This window comes from Mustelus asterias, chromosome 20 (genome assembly GCF_964213995.1).
Source record: "Mustelus asterias chromosome 20, sMusAst1.hap1.1, whole genome shotgun sequence".
Classification (NCBI taxonomy): domain Eukaryota; kingdom Metazoa; phylum Chordata; class Chondrichthyes; order Carcharhiniformes; family Triakidae; genus Mustelus; species Mustelus asterias.
Genome location: NC_135820.1, coordinates 65,997,857 through 66,018,847, shown reverse-complemented (window position 1 = coordinate 66,018,847; position 20,991 = coordinate 65,997,857). Strand labels below are relative to the sequence as shown.

The 20,991-nt window shown below is 42.0% G+C and overlaps 1 protein-coding gene across 1 annotated transcript in view; it reads right to left on the bottom strand.

Annotated features, from left to right (window-relative positions):
* Window positions 1-675: 675 nt before the first annotated feature.
* The window catches only part of LOC144508590 (CDK5 and ABL1 enzyme substrate 2-like), a 38,181-nt gene continuing 17,865 nt past the window's right edge, over window positions 676-20,991 (bottom strand). The window contains exons 2-9 of the mRNA XM_078236709.1: window positions 18,663-18,755; window positions 16,511-16,588; window positions 11,610-11,718; window positions 10,356-10,512; window positions 7,285-7,388; window positions 6,251-6,357; window positions 3,844-4,048; window positions 676-1,657 (exon numbers count right to left, since the gene is read on the bottom strand). Coding sequence (XP_078092835.1) covers window positions 1,517-1,657; window positions 3,844-4,048; window positions 6,251-6,357; window positions 7,285-7,388; window positions 10,356-10,512; window positions 11,610-11,718; window positions 16,511-16,588; window positions 18,663-18,755 — 994 coding nt within the window. The 3' untranslated portion in view covers window positions 676-1,516. The remainder of the gene's footprint in view (window positions 1,658-3,843; window positions 4,049-6,250; window positions 6,358-7,284; window positions 7,389-10,355; window positions 10,513-11,609; window positions 11,719-16,510; window positions 16,589-18,662; window positions 18,756-20,991) is intronic.

Here is a 20,991-nt window from a genome sequence, read left to right as displayed (position 1 = left end):
AAGGATAGCAGAAACCTGGAACTTCAGAGAAAACTGGAGGCTGGGGTTGTTTCCAAGACTGAAATAGATGGATTTTAGTTAGGCAAGGAGAATCAGGGGATATGAAAGTAAAGGCAGGTTGGAGGGGTTTGAGGTACAGATCAGCTATGATCTCATGGAGTAGCTAAGTAAGCTTGTGGTTGAATGGTCTACTTCTGTTCCTATGAAAGACAAATACAAATGAACAGATAGCCAACGAAAATAGTACACAAATGGTATTGTGCTCTTTTCACAGTTTCTGAAGTTGCTGACTGATCCATAGTTCATTAAAAGGTGGCTTATATTTGAGCATCATAACTTGCTCACTGTTGGTTCTACTACCAATACCTGAAATAGCTTCACACTGTGAAGCAATTACAAAAATTGCAGACAAAAATCAAAAATACTGTCAATGCTGGAAACTGGAAATAAACAGAAAATGTTGAAGTAGTAAGGGGCAAGCAGCATCAATAGAAAGAGGAAGATATGGTTAACATTTCAAGGTCATTGGTTCTGATAAAAATCAATCTGAAGCATCAACCCTACTTCCTTATTTCACAAATATTACTTGACCGGAGTGCTTTTTTTTAAACAAAAAAAGGTCTCTGGGAAGACAAAGGTAGATCAAACTTTAAAGCTAAATGTAAACCTTTTCTAAAAAAAAAGGACAACACAGTCAACATTTAAATATTAAATAGTTGCCAAAGCTAGTATTACTCTGTTTAAAGGGGGAACTGAAAGCTGGATTACAACATTACTTTTCAACATACTACAATTTGTAATAAGACTCTAAGTGCATCTGCTAACCACCTCCTCACTGAAAGGTTACGAATTTCACAATAGAAGGTCTAACAAGGGAGCAGAGTTAATTTAGATAGTTTGCATTTTACAAACAAGGTGATTCAAATAAACATTTTCACTGGAGACCGCACACGTTTAACATACAATGCACAATGAAAAACAGAAAATTCAAAATAGATTAAATATTGACTGCACAGCACTATAAACGTGCTTAATTTGAATCTCTAACATAGAGTGGTGACATATGCAACTAACAGCAGCGTCAGTTTTACAACTACAGTAGGACAATGCTTGGAAGAACAGATAGCATAGAACGCGATATCACAGCAATGAGAAGTCACCATATACGAAAGTGCTGTTGCCCAGTACTGAATTTTTTGGTAATAGTCATGACTACAGTTTGCCATCAGACAGGCCATCACCCAAACATCTCTCTTTCCAAGACTCATCCAATTTTGAGTAAAGGTGCTTTAATTTTTTTTAACAACAGAAAAACTGGCACAAATCAGTTCTTTTTAAAGAAATTGGATAAATCTGTGACTGTTACTAATAATTAGCACTGTAGAAGTTACTTTCTGAGTTATTTTCTGTGATAGCACAGAAAAAAAATCAACTGTTCAACTGCAGCAGCATTTTTTTTGGAAGAACTGCCTGCTTCTCTTAGTGCCCATCATCTTCGGTAGGAATGTAATTGCATCTAGGATTGCTGGACAAGGCGTCTGTAGTGAGGTAACACTTTTTTCTCAGGAAGGTAAAGGCCAAACTCCAAAGCCACAAGTGTAGTGAACTCAAATGAAACCAGCTCTTTTGAGTTCAGTCTTAATCGCTCTTCCAGTTTCTGTTCACAAAGATGAATAGAAAAATTTAAAACTGCTGTAAAAATTGAGCACATTTGTACCATGCATGGAAAACAGTTTTTTGGTTAACAGAGGCTGAGTTCTTAACATCTGCGGTGTTGACAAATTGCCAGAACAAATTTACAAATACATCAAAATGCTGACACATTTATATTGAATCAGGACATCAGACCAGATAAGTTTAGGAGGTGGTGCAGAAAAATCACCAAGACACAACTAGAATGTGAGGTAATGCATTTTGGAAGGTCTAATACAGATGGGAAATATACAGTAAATGGCAGAACCCTTAAGATTATTGATAGGCAGCGGGATCTGGGTGTACAAGTACACAGGTCACTCAAAAGAACGCAGGTGGCGAAGGTAGTCAAGAAGGCATATGGCATCTTTGCCTTCATCGGCTGGGGCATTGAGTTAAAAAAATTGGCAAGTCACGTTGCAGCTTTATAGAACCTTAGTTAGGTCGCACTTGGAATATAGTGTTCAAGTCTGGTCACCACACTACCAGAAGGATGTGAAGACTTTGGAGAGGGTACAGAAAACATTTACCAGATGTTGCCTGGTATGGAGGGCATTAGCTATGAGGAGAGGTTGGAGAAACTTGGTTTGTTCTCACTGGAACTACAGAGGTTGAGGGGCGATCTGATAGAAGTCTACAAGATTATGAGGGGCATGGACAGAGTGAACAGTCAGAAGCTTTTTCCCAGGGTGGCAGAGTCAATTACTAGGGGGCATAGGTTTGAGGTGCGAGGGGCAAGGTTTAAAGGAGATGTATGAGGCAGGTCTTTTTACACAGAGGGTGGTGGGTGCCTGGAACTCGCTGCCAGGAGAGGTAGTGGAAGCAGATACGATAGTGACTTTTAAGGGGCATCTTGACAATTACATGAATAGGATGGGAATAGAGGGATATGGTCCAGGGAAGTGTAGGAGGTTTTAGTTCGATCGGGCAGCATGGCCGGTGCAGGCTTGGCAGGCCGAAGGGCCTGTGCTGTAATTTTCTTTGTTCTAGAAGTTCTAACATTGCAGATTTCAGCAACGTCACTGTTTTTGATGACTTTTAAAACAAAAACACATGTCCAATTAGGATTAATGGTTTCTGGTTTGCATTTTTAAGCAAATTTTCATTTGCACTTCTAAGTATAAATAGTTTAAAAAGTAAAAAAAACAAGCAAAGTTTTAACCTTTAGGGTTAATCCTCAGGTTAACTCATGGAGACCCTTTGTACAGCCATACTGCATTATCTTGTGCAGTAAGAACTTAATGTAAGAGGGCTTACTACTCAAGATAATGCAGTATGGCTGTACAAAGCAGTTATTCTGAGATTAGTTGAAGGTATAGAATTTATGCTGAACCCAAGCTCTGGAGAGAGTCAGGATGGGGTCTTCAATTGTCAGATGTCCTCATCAACTGAGTTATGCTGAAGCTTACATTAATATGGTATTAATGCAATGTTTATAATAACTTTATGTTGGTGTTGAAGACTAAAGCATCAAAATATTACTAGAAATATTAAAGTAATACATTATAAAGATACACAAGTTTTATGTATATCTAGACAAATTTTAAAACAATTTTCCAACACCTTTTTGAACAAAATTGACCATTAATATACTAAAGTCATTGAATCATGTACAGCACAGGAGGGCAATTGGCCCATCAAGTCTATGCCAGCAATCCGGTCAATCTCACTCCCTCGCCTGATTTCAAGTTTATTTCCTTCAAGTACCCATCCAATTTCCACAGTTTCTGCTTTGTGAGTCCCAGGTCATTACCACTCACTGCATAAAAAAGGATCTTCTTCACATTCCCTCGATCCCTTGCCAAAGCCCTGAAAATCTGTGCCCCCGATTCCCCTAATGGGAAGAGTTTCTGTTTGTCTATCAAAGACTGTCATAATCTTGTACACCTCCATCAAATCTCCGATCAATCCCCTTTGCTCCAACATAATCTTGTGACTAAAATACCCCCAATCTGTGGAACCACTCTATAAATTGCCTCTGTTCCAGCTTAGGTGACCCTCTTATCGTTCCTAGAGTATGGTGACCGAACCGGACACAATACTCTTGTTCGGGGCCTATCCAGAGCTTGACATACACACAGCTGTTTTTAAACTAGTTGTTTTTCAAGTTTGGATTCCATAATAATTGAGAGAAATTGGTCAGCTACTTACATCAATCAGATGTTTAACTTCGTACTTTTTGAGATCACTGCTGATTTTGGCTGCCAGCAGTAAGCAGGCACCAGAACAAAGCTTTCTGTTCTGCTTATTGACTTTGCCTTGGAGTACAAGCTTCTCAAAGTAGACAAAGGATAAAGCCACAGTACAAGGTTCCAGGTTACACTCTTCTGCCAGGTTCCGCATCTCCCGTTTCAGACTGTGAAGGAAGCAGAAAAATGTAAAGTTGTCTTTGTAGTAATAAGCCAACAAAATGTACCCCAGCACATATCAAGACTTGGAATTTGCACATTATGGATCAATAGTGATCAGGAATACTTGAAGTGGAATAAGTTGATGTGGGTGATCAGCCCATTAAATTCAGTATATCAAAACAGTGATCACAAATCTAATAGAACACATGGTTGATAATTACTTCAATTGAAACATGGACGGCTAGCAGAAAGGCTACCAGTCAGGATATCATTCTTACCCTTGTAAGTAGAAAGCAAAAAATGCAGTGCGATGAAAACATTTCAGTAAATACTGTTTAAAGTCAGCTTTTTATGCAAATATTTGATAAACGTAATCAAGTCTAATCAGTTTAGCTCAGCTACATTTTGAGATTTATTCTTATCATGACCTTACAGCAGCAATTAAAGTACAAGAGCCACTCTTCCAGGCACAACAAGGCACAGACCAGAAGCACAAAATGCTGGAAAATCTCAGCAGGTCTGACAGCATTTGTGGAGAGAGAATAGAGACAACGGGGCCTGATTTTACCATTTTCATTCTAAGTGCTGAATCCGTACGCAATTCAGATCCGACTTGGAAATCTGCTTTCAGGCGCCCCGATACACACACAGCCTGAAAAAAAATCGCGAGTCTGAATCGCGCTGTGGGCGGGGCTCATCACACCTGAAACGATCGGCGCTCTGAACTGCGCATGCGCAGTTCGAAAACAAATTTGGAAAGTTTGTGTCACATTGCTCCTGGGACACAAAAAGCAGATAAAGCGGCCCGGGAGCAAAAAGCGGGAACGATGGCCCCCAGACATCACTGTCCCCCTTATCCACCACCCCCCCGCCCGGCTGTCCAGACCAATCGCAACCCCCTGCCCCCCCCCCCCCCCCACGCCCCACCAATCGCCCGCAGAGTGGCAGCGGCCACCCCCTCCCCCACCAGAGATCCATCTGACCTCCTCCCTCCCCCCCCCCACCAGTGAGCAATCGGCCCCCTCCCCCCCACCACCAGAGATACATCTTACCTGCCTCCCTCCTCCCACCCTCCAAACCAGAGAATGAACTGGCCTCACTCTCTCCCCCCATTCCCCCCCCCCGCTCGAGAATGATCTGGCCTCACTCCCCCTCCCACCAGAGGTACATTTGACCCGCCGCCTCCTCCTCCCCCCCCCCACCCCACCAGAGAATGATCTGACTAGCCTCCCTCCCCCTCACCACCGATCTGAGTCAGAGCCCCGTTGGAAGCTCTGAACTCACCTCTTCAGCAGCTGGAGCGCCTGAAACAGACTTTTATTCAGCATGTCAATTTCGGAGTGATTCCGGATTGGCGAACGTGGTGGTAAAGGGGGAAATGCTGATAAAGTTGGGCGGGCAGTTTATTAATTCAATTGAAATGCATGCAAATACATTTAAATCGCCGTTGCGCCCATTCTGGCCGTAAATCGGATCGCGGCCATTCCCGGACTTCGGTAAAATGGCCATCTGCGCGGATGTGGGCGCAGATCGCGTTAATGGCCTTACACCAGACTTTACCACATTTTCGCACACATTTGGAAAAATTGGGCCCAACGTTTTGAGTCTGGGTGACCAATCATCAGCTCTGATGAAGGGTCACCCAGACTTGAACTGTTGGCTCCATTCTCTCTCCACAGATGCTGTCACACTTGCTGAGTTTCCCCAGCATTTTCTGGGTTTTGTTTCAGATTTCAGCATTAGCAGCATTTTGCCTTTATCTTAAGACAGACCAGGATGGTCCCAGATTTGATCACTTGTCCATTCTGAGTTAGTCAGCAATAAGACTTTAGGAGCATGACAGCTGGATGTTGTGATGATGGGGTTTGATGAGGGTCGACAACTAGGGCTACTTATCCAGAGACACCGATTTGAAGCAGATGTTGAGGGACAGGACTCAGGTCAAATAGGAATACTGGATGACAACCAGTGCCTGCGGGACCATAACCCAACAACCAGTGCCTGTGGGACCATAACCCAGCAGGTTTCAATATTCTCAGGGAATGGGGGAAAATCAGCAAGAAATAGCTAAAATGTTTCAAATTATTGGACTGAAAACAACATTTTTTTTGTAGGTTTCGCACATTTATCCTTAGATTATCTTTTATTTAAAAATTGTTAAAAATGTTATACCAGCTTTGTATTTTTCTGAGATTAGGTAAATTTACCTTCTTATCTTACTAAGCGTCAGCTTAATGTGAGGAAATTTCTCCTTGAAGGTTTCATTCATATCCTTTTTCAGGTCAGATGGTTTTACATATTCAATCACTGTGGTCTGACAAAAAGAAAATAAGTTCATTTGTGAAAGTTATCACTAGATTATACAAAATGGCTGTAGATTTCTATTTCTCTATAATGTTGAGTACTGCAGACATAACAATAGCTGTAACTTCACTGAGAATTTAAAAAAATCAAACTGGTGTCAAGTAACATACAAATGAATTTTGCTCTGACGAAGGGTCATCCAGACTCGAAACGTTGGCTCTATTCTCTCTCCACGGATGCTGTCAGATCTGCTGAGATTTTCCGTTTTTGTTTCAGATTCCAGTATCTGCAGTATTTTGCCTTTATACAGATTAATTTTGCCTGTTGAACTACCCATTCTGTAGAGCAACCAAATGTTTTCAGTGTTCTTTGCGAGTGAAAGATTAATTTACCCAAGTGGAATCTTGATATGAACACCAATGAAAATATACTGGGAGTGTTTTAGTTAGTTACTGTATGAAACCATCAATTGAACGGAGAGATAAACTACTATGGCCATAACATACAAGCAGCAATGGATTTTCAGTTTGTACAATGAGCCTATCTTTATAACAAATGCATGCTATCTTTATAACATATGCATGTTATACAAAAGTACATCCCTTCTTCAGATTGGTCACTGCTAAGCTAGCGATGGATAGTACAAACCATGGTTTGAGAGAAAGTTATCTAGACTGCATTCTGGAATCAATTCTCTCACTATTGAGAAATACCATGGGAAAACATTTGTATGCAAGGAAAAATAATTAGTATTTAACAAAACTAATCCAGAGGGGAATTATAGACAGCTGAGGTTGAAAGTAGTTTTAAACACCATGCTGTGAATCAAAGGGAATTGGTATACTTCTACAGAATTGGAAGTAGAAAACTGTATTTGAGACACAGTTGAATATTCAACTTATAGTATATTCAATATTGAATATGCAAAAGGTTTTACCATATATGACGCAAAGATCAGAACCCTTTTGTGTTTTCCACATGGCCACTGGGGGTCATCAAGAAGGTTAGGATCATATTCTATTAAATCTCCAGCTTCACTACCTAGATGGAGAGAGCAAACAATACAGGCCTGAGACATCCACTTTTATTTTCAGATGTTCAATATACATGAGTTTAACATTGTCAGAGTAATTGGCTTTGAGCATAAACCACACTAACAGCAGGATGTCACACAAGAGAAAATCCTAAACAGTTTGAGACATTCAACTCACCAACTACAATGCAGCTTTTTTTCCCTTATTCTTTCATGGAATACGGACGTCATTGGCAAGTTTTGCCAACCCTAATTCCCCTTGAATAGAACGGCTTGCTCAACCATTTCGGAAGGCAGATCTGAGTCAACCACATATCGTGGGGTCTGGTGTCACAGGTCAGCCAGGCCAGGTAAGGATGGCAGATCTTTTTCCCAAAAGGATATGACCCAGTGCGGGTTTTTATGACAATAGTTGATAGTTTCAGGGTCACCATTACCGAGACCAGCTTTACATTTCAGATTTTCTTAATTAAATTCAAATTCCACCTAGCTGCCGTGCTGCGATTCGAACCCAAGTCCAGAGCATTGGCCTGGGCTTCTGTATGACTTGTTCAGTGGCAGTACCAGCACACCACCAGCTTCTCCTAAATGTTGCCTTGGAACACCATGCAAACCAGGTGGTGTTATCCAAAGCTGTGTCTTCCATGGGTCTTGCCACACAAATATGTTTGCAATGGGGCCGCAGAACCGGAAACAGGCAAGAGCGCTAAATTTAACAGGGGTTTCTGTGCGCAGATTTAGGTGACTGAAGCTGTTCACCATTTCTACAGGTCAGATAAGTGTTAAATATGAATATCGAACACATGCGTGAGGTTTAAAGTAAATTTGAATAAACTAAGAATTTAGGAAATCAACTCAGTACAGCTGGAACAAATTGGCATTCCCAAAGAATTTAAAGTCTATTAAAATATGCAAGAGCGAAAATTCAGCAAAGAAACAGCAATTATGCAAATGTCTAATGTCCAAAGTACCTGCATGACAGACATACAAGTCACACTTTCTCGGTCAACATAAACATTGTTAAACAATGAGTGCTGCTTAGACGTGTATGTGTGGTGTGCGTGGTGTGATCAGCATGTTCTCCACGTGTCTGCGTGGTCCAGTTTCCTCCCATGGTCTGAAAGACGTGCTGGTTAGGAGCAATGGCCATGAGAGATGAAATTGCTGGGCCTCTGACGGAAATCTTTGTCGCTTCTTTGGACACGGGTGAGGTCCCCGAGGATTGGAGGATAGCGAATGTGGTCCCGTTGTTTAAGAAGGGTAGCAGGGATAACCCAGGAAATTATAGGCCGGTGAGCTTGACGTCCGTGGTAGGGAAGTTGTTGGAGAGGATTCTTAGAGACAGGATGTATGTGCATTTAGAACGGAACAATCTCATTAGTGACAGACAGCATGGTTTTGTAAGAGGGAGGTCGTGCCTTACAAATTTGGTGGAGTTTTTTGAGGAAGTGACAAAAACGGTTGATGAAGGAAGGGCCGTGGATGTTGTCTATATGGATTTCAGTAAGGCATTTGACAAAGTCCCACATGGCAGGTTGGTTAAGAAGGTTAAGGCTCATGGGATACAAGGAGAAGTGGCTAGATGGGTGGAGAACTGGCTTGGCCATAGGAGACAGAGGGTAGTGGTCGAAGGGTCTTTTTCCGGCTGGAGGTCTGTGACCAGTGGTGTTCCGCAGGGCTCTGTACTGGGACCTCTGCTATTTGTGATATATATATAAATGATTTGGAAGAAGGTGTAACTGGTGTAATCAGCAAGTTTGCGGATGACACGAAGATGGCTGGACTTGCGGATAGCGAAGAGCATTGTCAGGCAATACAGCAGGATATAGATAGGCTGGAAAATTGGGCGGAGAGGTGGCAGATGGAGTTTAATCCGGATAAATGCGAAGTGATGCATTTTGGAAGAAATAATGTAGGGAGGAGTTATGCAATAAATGGCAGAGTCATCAGGAGTATAGAAACACAGAGGGGCCTAGGTGTGCAAGTCCACAAATCCTTGAAGGTGGCAACACAGGTGGAGAAGGTGGTGAAGAAGGCATATGGTATGCTTGCCTTTATAGGACGGGGTATAGAGTATAAAAGCTGGAGTCTGATGATGCAGCTGTATAGAACGCTGGTTAGGCCACATTTGGAGTACTGCGTCCAGTTCTGGTCGCCGCACTACCAGAAGGACGTGGAGGCGTTAGAGAGAGTGCAGAGAAGGTTTACCAGGATGTTGCCTGGTATGGAGGGTCTTAGCTATGAGGAGAGATTGGGTAGACTGGGGTTGTTCTCCTTGGAAAGACGGAGAATGAGGGGAGATCTAATAGAGGTGTACAAGATTATGAAGGGTATAGATAGGGTGAACAGTGGGAAGCTTTTTCCCAGGTCGGAGGTGACGATCACGAGGGGTCACGGGCTCAAGGTGAGGGGGGCGAAGTATAACTCAGATATGAGAGGGATGTTTTTTTACACAGAGGGTGGTGGGGGCCTGGAATGCGCTGCCAAGTAGGGTGGTGGAGGCAGGCACGCTGACATCGTTTAAGACTTACCTGGATAGTCACATGAGCAGCCTGGGAATGGAGGGATACAAACGATTGGTCTAGTTGGACCAAGGAGCGGCACAGGCTTGGAGGGCCGAAGGGCCTGTTTCCTGTGCTGTACTGTTCTTTGTTCGTTCTTTGTACATTAATGAGATGGGAATAGAGGGATATGGTCCCCAGAAGGGTCGGGGGTTTTAGTTAAGTCGGGCAGCATGGTCGGTGCAGGCTTGGAGGGCCAAAGGGTCTGTTCCTGTGCTGTAATTTTCTTTGTTCTTTGCTAAATTCTCCCTCAGTGTACCCGGGCAAATGCCGGAGTCTGGTGACTAGGGGATTTTCACAGTAGCTTCATTGCAGTGTTAACGTGGGCCTCCCTGTGACACTAATAAATAAACTTAAACAATTTAGTGTACACTCTCCTTCCAAATAATATTTAGTATGCCACTTTTATTTTACCTAAATCCATTGACATTGCAGCACCTCCATGTCTTCCTGGTGTAAAATTCCGATGCACGCTATTTCGAACCTGTGCTACTGAAGCTGAAACCTCGGGCAGAGCTTTTGGCATCACAAAGGCATTGGTTGGATAAAGGAACTGGGCATATGAAACTGACTGTGAAACAGGAAGAAATTCACAGTAAACAATGTTATTCCCTGGTCAATTGCAATGTTCAAAAAAGTATCAAACTTTTGTAGTTCACAATCAAGTTACAACATTAATGTTACAGCTCAATAGTAAAATAGTAAAAGTGTAATTTAATTCATCACTGAGCGATACATTCTGTGGAAGAAAATAAATTGTGTATCCTCCAATCTCAGAGTGCAAAACAGAAACCGCATCAAATTTCAGACAGTACATCCAAATAAAGGAATACAGATCCAGCAATACGTCCTTATGACTGGCAGAAATATATTTATCATAACCCAGGCTTCAATCGGTTAATTGTACAAGACTGGACCCTTAGCATTTATTGAACTATCGTTAATTTGCAAGTATTATTTAACTCACTTTAAAATAATGCAACTATTTTGCTGAAAGTAGCACATTTTAATGACAAAGCAAAATGAGAAATAGCCATTAATTGGGCGAAAACAAACCTGCTGGGAAAACTCAGCAGGTCTGGCAGCATCTGTGGAGAGAGAAGTAGAGTTGATGTTTTGAGTCGAATGACTTTTTCTTCAGATCCCAATTCTGAAGAATTGACTCAAAACGTTAACTGTGTTTCTCTCTCCACAGATGTTGTCAGACATGCTGAACTTTCCCAACACTCGGTTTGTAATTTCTGCTCTCTAGCATCCGCATGTATTTTGTTTTTATTAATTGGGCTGCTTTGTCTATATATGCTGGGAGGTATTTTAATTTTCACTTTGGACAAACAATAGTACTGAAGGGCTTTAAACAACTCAGTGCTGTACACCATAATTTTATAGGCAATTTTCAGTGCAGAATCATTTAAAAAAAAGAAACTATGGCAATTAATTAATTTTTTTTGTACAAATGTTATTGGAGGATGAGGTAATTTAGATTTGAAGACTCCCAATTAGCCCAAGTCTGTTGTTTAGCTGCTACATTCACAGGTAGATCAACAATTATTTTAGACTCTGCCTAAATTCAAACATTGAATGAGAAACATTCCTGAAATACATTCAACCTCTGTGCACCTTGAAAGCTCAAACCACACCACTTTATGCAATACAGTCAATTGTTACCTTTATTTCTACCCCAAGTTCAATTCCATCAAGTCCAAGCAGCATGTCTGTTGAGGAGGAAACACCACCAGAAGGGTTACGTTGCCTTGGTCCTTCCAACTTGCTGTCTCTGTGTAAAGAAAACATTAAATCCAACTTTTTTGCAAGCGGTTGAAAGACACTGAAGATCTGCATAAGGAGTGGTCTACACAGAATAGTTGCAAACTACACAATGAAAGGAACTCGTTCCTTTTATAGCTCATTCAGAAATCAAAGCTGCATACCAATAGGAAATGCTTTCACAAAGAACAATAAAAGGCTTCTGAGAAGCTTATCAGACTATGAAGCAAAACCAGAATTCTGATTATCAGTTATGCATTGGCTGTTTTGCCCCTAACAGACCCAAATCAGTTCTAAATTGCAGTGTACCAAAATTAACTGCCCAAACTCCAGCTGAAGCTAGACCACAAGGCTTTTTCCCGATAAATGGAGGAAACTTTTTTTTCCTATGAATCTGCCAGCTTTAATTTTCCATTCTGCCCTATGCAGAATGTTCGCTGCAGTTTCCTCTTCAAAGTATCCGTTCCCATGACAGTGGCCCTATAAATTACAAAAAGGAAGACAGACTATTTGTGAATGCATCCCCTCTCACGCCACCAACAATATAAAATCTTTACTGACAAAAACAAGTGAAAATCTAAAACTTTAATGTAATTAAAATTACAAAAGGATTTCGACTCTTGCATTGTATTTTGGACATTTAATAGATAACGCTGTGAAACCTAAAAAGCAAGACTGCAGTTAGAATCATCAAATCAGAATCCCTACAGTGCAGAAGGAGGCCATTCAACCCATTGAGCCTGCACTGACAACAATCCCACCCAGGCTTTATCCCCCATAACATAGAAACATAGAAAACTACAGCACAAAACAGGCCCTTCGGCCCCACAAGTTGTGCCGAACATATCCCTACCTTTTAGGCCTACCTATAACCCTCCATCCTATTAAGTCCCATGTACTCATCCAGGAGTCTCTTAAAAGACCCTATTGAGTTCGCCTCCACCACCACTGACGGCAGCCGATTCCACTCACCCACCACCATCTGAGTGAAAAATTTCCCCCTAACATTTCCCCTGTACCTACCCCCCAGCACCTTAAACCCGTGTCCTCTCGTAGCAGCCATTTCCACCCTGGGAAAAAGCCTCAGAGTCCACCCGATCTATGCCTCTCAACATCTTATATACCTCTCATCCTACGTCTCTCCAAGGAGGAAAGACCGAGCTCCCTCAGCCTATCCTCATAAGGCATGCCACTCAATCCAGGCAACATCCTTGTAAATCTCCTCTGCACCCTTTCAATCTTTTCCACATCCTTCCTGTAATGAGGCGACCAGAACTGAGCAGACTACTCCAAGTGGGGTCTGAAGAGGGTCTTATATAGCTGCATCATTATCCCCAGACTCCTAAACTCAATCCCTCGATAACCCCTTGTATTTACCCCACTCATCCTCCTGACATTAAGGGGGCAATTTAGCATGGCCAATCCACCTAACCACCACATCTTTGGAGTGTTGGAGGAAACCCACGCAGACACGGGGAGAATGTGCAAACTCCACACAGACAGTTACCCGAGGCCGGAATTGAACCCAGGTCCCTGGCGCTGTGAGGCAGCAGTGCGAACCACTGTGCCGCCCCAGCAACACAGTCCTGCTTCCAATGTAGCAGGATCAAAAGCAGTTAGTGATACAGTTTCAGCCACACAGGCTGACTTCAGAAAATAGGGTAATTTTTCCTCTAGTGTAAAAATAATAATTTTTACACTACAAAAATGCACCAAGCAGTAGCAGAAACACAGTTTCATAGAAACACTACAGTGCAAAAGAGACCATTCGGCCCATCGAGTCTGCACCAACCCCACCTCGGGTCCTATACCCACAACACATTTATCCCAGGACACTATGGACAATTTAGCATGGCCAATCAACCTATCCCGTACATCTTTGGACTGTGGGAGGAAATCGGAGCACCCTGAGGAAACCCACGCAGGCACGGGGAGAACGCACAAACTCCACACAGACAGCGACCCAAGCCGGGAATTGAACCCAGGTCCCTGGAGCTGTGAGGCAGCAGTGCTAACCACTGTGCCACAATGCCAGCTTTTGGTCTCAAAAAAATCAAATGGTTGCAAATCTAGATGTTAGACAGCAAACATTTTAGGTATATATTTTGTGCAATTAGTGCATTATTCTCAGAATAGAGCCAATACAGCACACAGTGATAAAGCAGACCAAGTCCAGAAATTGGGATGCAGGGATAGACATACACTTGTATAATGTGTGCATCAAATCGATTTTAGCAACTTTTTTAAAAATTCTAATTTTGTATACAAGCTCACCAGCCTTCGGAATGATGGATCATCCTAGTTTGGGAAGGGGAGCGAAGTGTAAATTAAAGGCAATCATTTCTTCGATGGAAGCCACAAATGGAACGTTTTAAATCTGGTCCTTAAATTGGCAAAGAAATTGGACCATAAGGCTCCCAGTTTTCAAATAAATCCTCTGATCTGCCCTTGTGCAACTTTGATTTGGTCTGCCAATTAAATGCAGTGTTAACGTTTATTTATTAGTATCACAAGTAGGCTAACATTAACATTGCAATGAAGTTACTGTGAAAATCCCCTAGTCACCACACTCTGGTGCCTGTTCGGGTACACGGAGGGAGAATTAAGCATGGCCAATGCCCCTAACCAGCATGTCTTTCAGACTGTGGGAGGAAACTGGAGCACCCGGAGGAAACCCATGCAGACACGGGGAGAACGTGCAGACTCCACAGACGGTGATCCAAGCCAGGAATTGAACTTGGGTCTCTGGCGTTGTGAGGCAGCAGTGCTGTGCTGTGCCACCATGCTGCCTCACACAGTCCTTATATCTTATATCCTATATCCTTATAGATCATGAACACGTCTTAGTTTAAACAACTAAAAATGAATGTTTGGGGCTCCTGCCCCTCCAATTTCTCATCTATGTTCTGTCCCCTCGGTGATGTAATCTGAAAGTATAATTTCCCATGTATACGAATGGCACACAGCTCTCACTACCACCTCACCCCTCCATTGTCAAAACTCCCATCAGCAATGAGCATCAATTTTGTCCAACCAACATCGGAAAGACCAAAGTCCCTACCACAAACTCCAACTCCTAAGCACACTGCCTCCATGAGAAGAACAAGAGCAGCAAGTTGATGGCAACACAGCCACCTGCAAGTTACCTGCCAAGATTTAAAGTAAATGGCCAAATGAGCAAAGCAACAGAAGGAAAAACATTTTCACGCAGTGAGAGCTTGGAGTCTGGACGCACTGCCCAAGAGTATGGTGGAGCCAGGTTCAAATGAGACATTCATTTCAAAGGGAATTACACTTATATGAAGAGGGAGAAAGTGCAAGGTTATGGGGAGAAGGCACGGAGGTGGCACTAGGTGAATTGCTCATTTGGAGAGGCGATGCAGACACGTCAGGCCAAATCGCCTGTGCTGTAACAAATCAGTGCAGTCAAACACAATGCTGCTTTGGAAATCTATCACCATTCTTTCACTCTGGGTTAAATCCTGAAACTCCCAATGTAATAAATAGCTCCGTGGGTATGCATATGCCACATAAACTGCAGCAATTCACCACCAACTTCAAGGGGAATCATGGATGAGCAAGAAATGCTGGCTTTGCCAGCACACCCACGTCCCATGAAAGAAGAAAAAGTTTCTTTCCATTACAAATGAACGAGACTGTTCTCAATCTTGGAGTCATATATAACCCTGAGATGAACTTCTAACCACATATCTGCGCCATTACGAAGATCACCTATTTCCATCTTTGCCCCTGCCTCAGTTCAACTGCACCCGAAACCCTTATTTATGCTTCTGTTACATCTAAACTGGTTTATTCCAATCCTCGCTGATCTCTCTCATTCTGGCCTCCTTGTCAAGGTCATCCAAATCTCTGCTGCCCACCTTACACCAATTCCTGCTGACCCACTACCCCAGTGCTTGTTGTCCCATGTTGGCTCTCAGTTCAGATACACTTGATTTTAAAATTCTCATTCTTCTCTTCAAATACCTTGCCTCTCATTTCTAATCTCTTCCAGCCCTGCAACCTTCAGAAACATCTGCGCTCCTCCAAGCCCTGATTTTAGTGACTCCAAAGATGGCTGTACCTGCAGAAGAGTTGTATAGATTTGAAATGTTAACTGTGTTTCTCTCTGCACAGATGCTGCCAGACCTGCTGAGTTTATTCAGCATTTTCTGTTTTTATTTCAGATTTCCAGCATCTGCAGTACTTTGCTAATATTTGGCTGCACCTTCAGCTGCCAAGGTCCTAATCGCTGGAATTGCCTCCTTTTAGCTTCTCTGCCTCTCTTTCCTCCTTCAAAATATTCCGTAAAGCCTAACTCTCAACACAGCTTTAGGTCACTGCCCTAATATTTCCTTATGTGACTCTGTCAAATTTTCTTTGGGTGAAGCATCTTGGGATGTTTTACAGGAACATTGTTACAGGAACATTGTTACAGGTGTTACATAAATGCAAAGTTGTTGTTGTTTCTGATGGTCGTGCAAAGTGGTTTCAGCTTCATAAGCTTGGTAGTAGAAATTATATATTAAAGGTCCAAACTAACTTTGAATGGAGCAAAACTACTTCCCCCGGGGCACATCACCACACACTGGCCTCAGTTCCGGACTGGAATCAGGATTCTGGCTTTGCTTTATGCAAAGTAATATTGCTTTTAAATTGATGCTACAGTGTGGTTTCAATGCACATTTAAAATGAATTGAGTTCCACTTGTGTAAAATGAAGTTTTAGAAAAACTGATGAGTTCAGTCGGTACAACAGAAAATTGCGACTTTTGAATTCAGTTGAAAACAAAATATTCTTACCCCATGTAGTTAAATTCTCCATAAGGCAGTACAGAAAACGCTGAGCACAGTGATCTTTTAGCACAGATGAGAACTATCCTTAAATGAAACCGATAAAACCAGGTATTAATTGACAATTGTATACAGGACTACATGCAGCAGAAAATATCATGGAGTAGTTATTAAGTGTAACATTCACATACATTAAACTGAATTCTATTTAGAAAAAAACTTTCACTGCAGAGTACGTAACTATAGAATATAGGCAATATCCCATGATTTGTCCACAATATAATTAAAAAGCATTCACAGATTGTGTGTTGGCTCTGATCATATAGTGTGAACATATTTGGATGTGTAAGTTTTGCTGGAGGGTTGCTAATTTAGCACCTCTGTTCAAAAGAAATAGATCAGTAAACAAAAGGCAAACCTGCCTAACCTGCATGTATAAGCTCAAAGAAATTGGATATTATCCTTTTCGGTTTAGTCAAAAGCAGCAAACTCAGATGTGCGATAGTCAAGCCTTTTCTGACCAGTTACCTGAGCTCTTTGAGGGAGACATCACAAGTTAGATAAAAATCAGAAGAACTACGAAGATTGAAATCAGGAATGCGGAAATAGATTAGTAAATCGCACGGATCGGAGTCATATGAAATGTAATGTACACAATTGAAGTAAATAAATTCACTGGTTAGACTGCAATTGGTATAGGTAGTACTTTCGTGCACTTTATGATGGGGCAAAGCCTGGACAGTGTACAGGATACTTGTGGTGTGAATATAGCCCAAATGTATAACCCCTAATAAACATTTTTTGAGGAGGTAACTAGGTGTGTTGATGAAGGTAGGGCGGTTGATGTCATATACATGGATTTTAGTAAGGCGTTTGATAAGGTCCCCCATGGTCGGCTTATGATGAAAGTAAGGAGGTGTGGGATAGAGGGAAAGTTGGCCGATTGGATAGGTAACTGGCTGTCTGATCGAAGACAGAGGGTGGTGGTGGATGGAAAATTTTTGGACTGGAGGCAGGTTGCTAGCGGAGTGCCGCAGGGATCGGTGCTTGGTCCTCTGCTCTTTGTGATTTTTATTAATGACTTAGAGGAGGGGGCTGAAGGGTGGATCAGTAAATTTGCTGATGACACCAAGATTGGTGGAGTAGTGGATGAGGTGGAGGGCTGTTGTAGGCTGCAAAGAGACATAGATAGGATGCAAAGCTGGGCTGAAAAATGGCAAATGGAGTTTAACCCTGATAAATGTGAGGTGATTCATTTTGGTAGGACAAATTTAAATGTGGATTACAGGGTCAAAGGTAGGGTTCTGAAGACTGTGGAGGAACAGAGAGATCTTGGGGTCCATATCCACAGATCTCTAAAGGTTGCCACTCAAGTGGATAGAGCTGTGAAGACGGCATATAGTGTGTTAGCTTTTATTAACAGGGGGTTGGAGTTTAAGAGCCGTGGGGTTATGCTGCAACTGTACAGGACCTTGGTGAGACCGCATTTGGAATATTGCGTGCAGTTCTGGTCACCTCACTATAAGAAGGATGTGGAAGCGCTGGAAAGAGTGCAGAGGAGATTTACCAGGATGCTGCCTGGTTTGGAGTGTCGGTCTTATGAGGAAAGGTTGAGGGAGCTGGGGCTGTTCTCTCTGGAGCGGAGGAGATTGAGGGGAGACTTAATAGAGGTTTATAAAATGATGAAGGGGATAGATCGAGTGAACGTTCAAAGACTATTTCCTCGGGTGGATGGAGCTATTACAAGGGGGCATAACTATAGGGTTCATGGTGGGAGATATAGGAAGGATATCAGAGGTAGGTTCTTCACGCAGAGAGTGGTTGGGGTGTGGAATGGACTGCCTGCAGTGATAGTGGAGTCAGACACTTTAGGAACATTTAAGCGGTTATTGGATAGGCACATGGAGCACACCAGGATGGTAGGGAGTGGGATAGCTTGATCTTGGTTTCAGATGAAGGTCGGCACAACATCGTGGGCCGAAGGGCCTGTTCTGTGCTGTACTGTTCTATATCTATATCTATAAACATGAAGCCACATGATATCAAGAGGAAAGTTACATACATTTAATGGAGTGTTAAGGTACACCGACTCAAGGATTATTGCTTCTCATGCCACTTGCATGAATAACCAGTGGAATATGCCGATTCTCATACTAATTACCTGCTATTTCTCGTGTCATATTGCCGCATATTTTTGATAAAGTGAACTTTCTTTGTATTTTTTGGATGGGGCGATCCGGAAGAGGTTCTGCTTCTGTAAAACATAAAAAAAAGTTTATTGATTAACGACACCAAGAATTATGTGACGAAAGCTGAGCAGGCAGGATGTTTTACCCATACAAAAATTGCAGTTACTGAGTCAGTTATTGAAGTGTATACAAGATCTGTTGTCTGACATGCCCATTATAAATTTGTAGCCGAGCCAAACTTCTGTGAACAGAAACTAAACAGCCGTTGGTATCTGCCTCTTAACACCCCCCTCTTCTATCATTTATGTGTAACCTTACTGTGAAGTGGGAAAACTCCGATAACGCAACGGTCAACATTCTTCGGAAAGACCCTGACTTTTCACCTGTTTGTGTGTGTGTCATATGTAACAGTGGGATATTTTGAATGCAATTAAGGCAGTTCAGACATTTACTCATTGACATCGTCATTTTTTTGTCAATGAATTCTTCTCGCTCACATATGTGAATGTTAAAGCAAGAATTCAATTAAGTCCCTAAACATCTGTATCATGGTGGCAACTGTTGATGAGCTGCTTAAGGACAACGTGGAGCCAAGTGACAGATTTCTAGTGGCACAATCTATACAAATTATAGTTCAACTTGTGAAAATATGACTGAAGCTTTGGATGGGGTAGTTGGAGGAGAAACAGCAGGTCCAGATTTAAACCGTGGTCCACCCTTCCTCAACTTGCCTTCTATTTTCTTCAAAATCTAAGTCTATTTAAATAATCATTCATGAATTTCCCACTTCCCCAAACAAAAGATTTACATTGAGAAGCAATGGTGCTACATCAGTGCCTTAATTGCATTCAAAGTATCCCATAGTTACATCTGACACAAAGTAGATGCAATGTGTGAATTCCCTTGTTTTTCAGACTGAAATTGTATATTTTAACATATCATTTGCATATCACAATTTTTTGAACATATTCTAAAGTTGTTACAGCAGTTCTATGGAATACTATATGTTTCCATAGAAACGTTCAAACCTCTTCTCATGACTGCCAGCTTCATGGATGCCTAATCATTTATTTAAAGCGGCATGGAAACAGGCAAATGCTAAAAGTTCATTTTTGACCACCGTGATTTTTTTCCAGTTGACACACACCATAAAAGGTTCGCTTTGAGCATGTTGGTGGCATTCACAATGTTCTTGAAATAAAATTGGCTTGTACATTGCATACCTGCTGCAGCTGTAAAACTGGTCTGAGTCAGTAATTTCTGGTGCGAGTAGAGAGAAGTTCATTTCAAGAATTAGAGGCTTTCTTCCCCACTGTAGCATACAGTCAGAGTTGCCGTTAAAAATGGACTTAGTTGTATACTCAACACTTGCAGCTTCACCCCTGAAGGTCAATTAGTTTCACTGCTAAAACAGCGCACATTTCACTGCTGTACCAATTCGTAAATTATAGTTGACTTCTCAAACAACCCCACCTAAGATTTGCATACTGAAAAAGCAGAATAAAAAGGGTAGAATTAGCATAAACGGGCCCAACATTGTAACCAGCAGATAGCAGTGACCAAAACACAAGCAGGTGAGAAGCCAGGGGCAAGAATAGATCTCCTTTCACCTCCCCATGTTTTTTTGTTTCCTCACCCTAGGTAATATTGGTAAATATAGGACCAGCTTCCACATGCACTCTCATGGCACTCAGTTCCAAATGTTTTAACACTTCTCTCAACCACTTCATTGTCTCTATTGTGAGTTTGTGTAACATCATGTCTTGGATCATTCATAACTTTCTCTAGCTCAGCAATGAAATGATGGAAGCCAGTTACTGGTGCCAGCCACAAACCCTCACCCCCTTGCCGTCGGTACAATCCCTTTCCCATCGATACCTTCCCCTAAAAAACACAGGTTGAACCAGGCTGTTCACAATCTTAGTATCCCATTCATCCCTAAGCTAGGTTTCAGGAAACATTCCAGTTCCATCACAAAAATAATTTACTTTACTATAGCACTGTTTGCTTTAACCATACTGTAGTGCCTGTTAGAACCAGATGAATGGGCAATCATCTCCTTAATTGACTATTCCAACATGCTCCTTGCTGACCTCCCATTCTAGACATCCAAAAACTCCACCTTTGCAACAAGTTTGTCATGCATGTCCTGCTTTCCCATCACCCTCATCTTCACTGACCTACACCGACTCGGTCACTAATTCTTTACATCCCCCAAAGTCTTGCTGCACCTTATCTTAGCAATATCCTCCAGACTTAGATCCTCACCAAACACTGCTCCTCTATGTTATTCTTTTTATA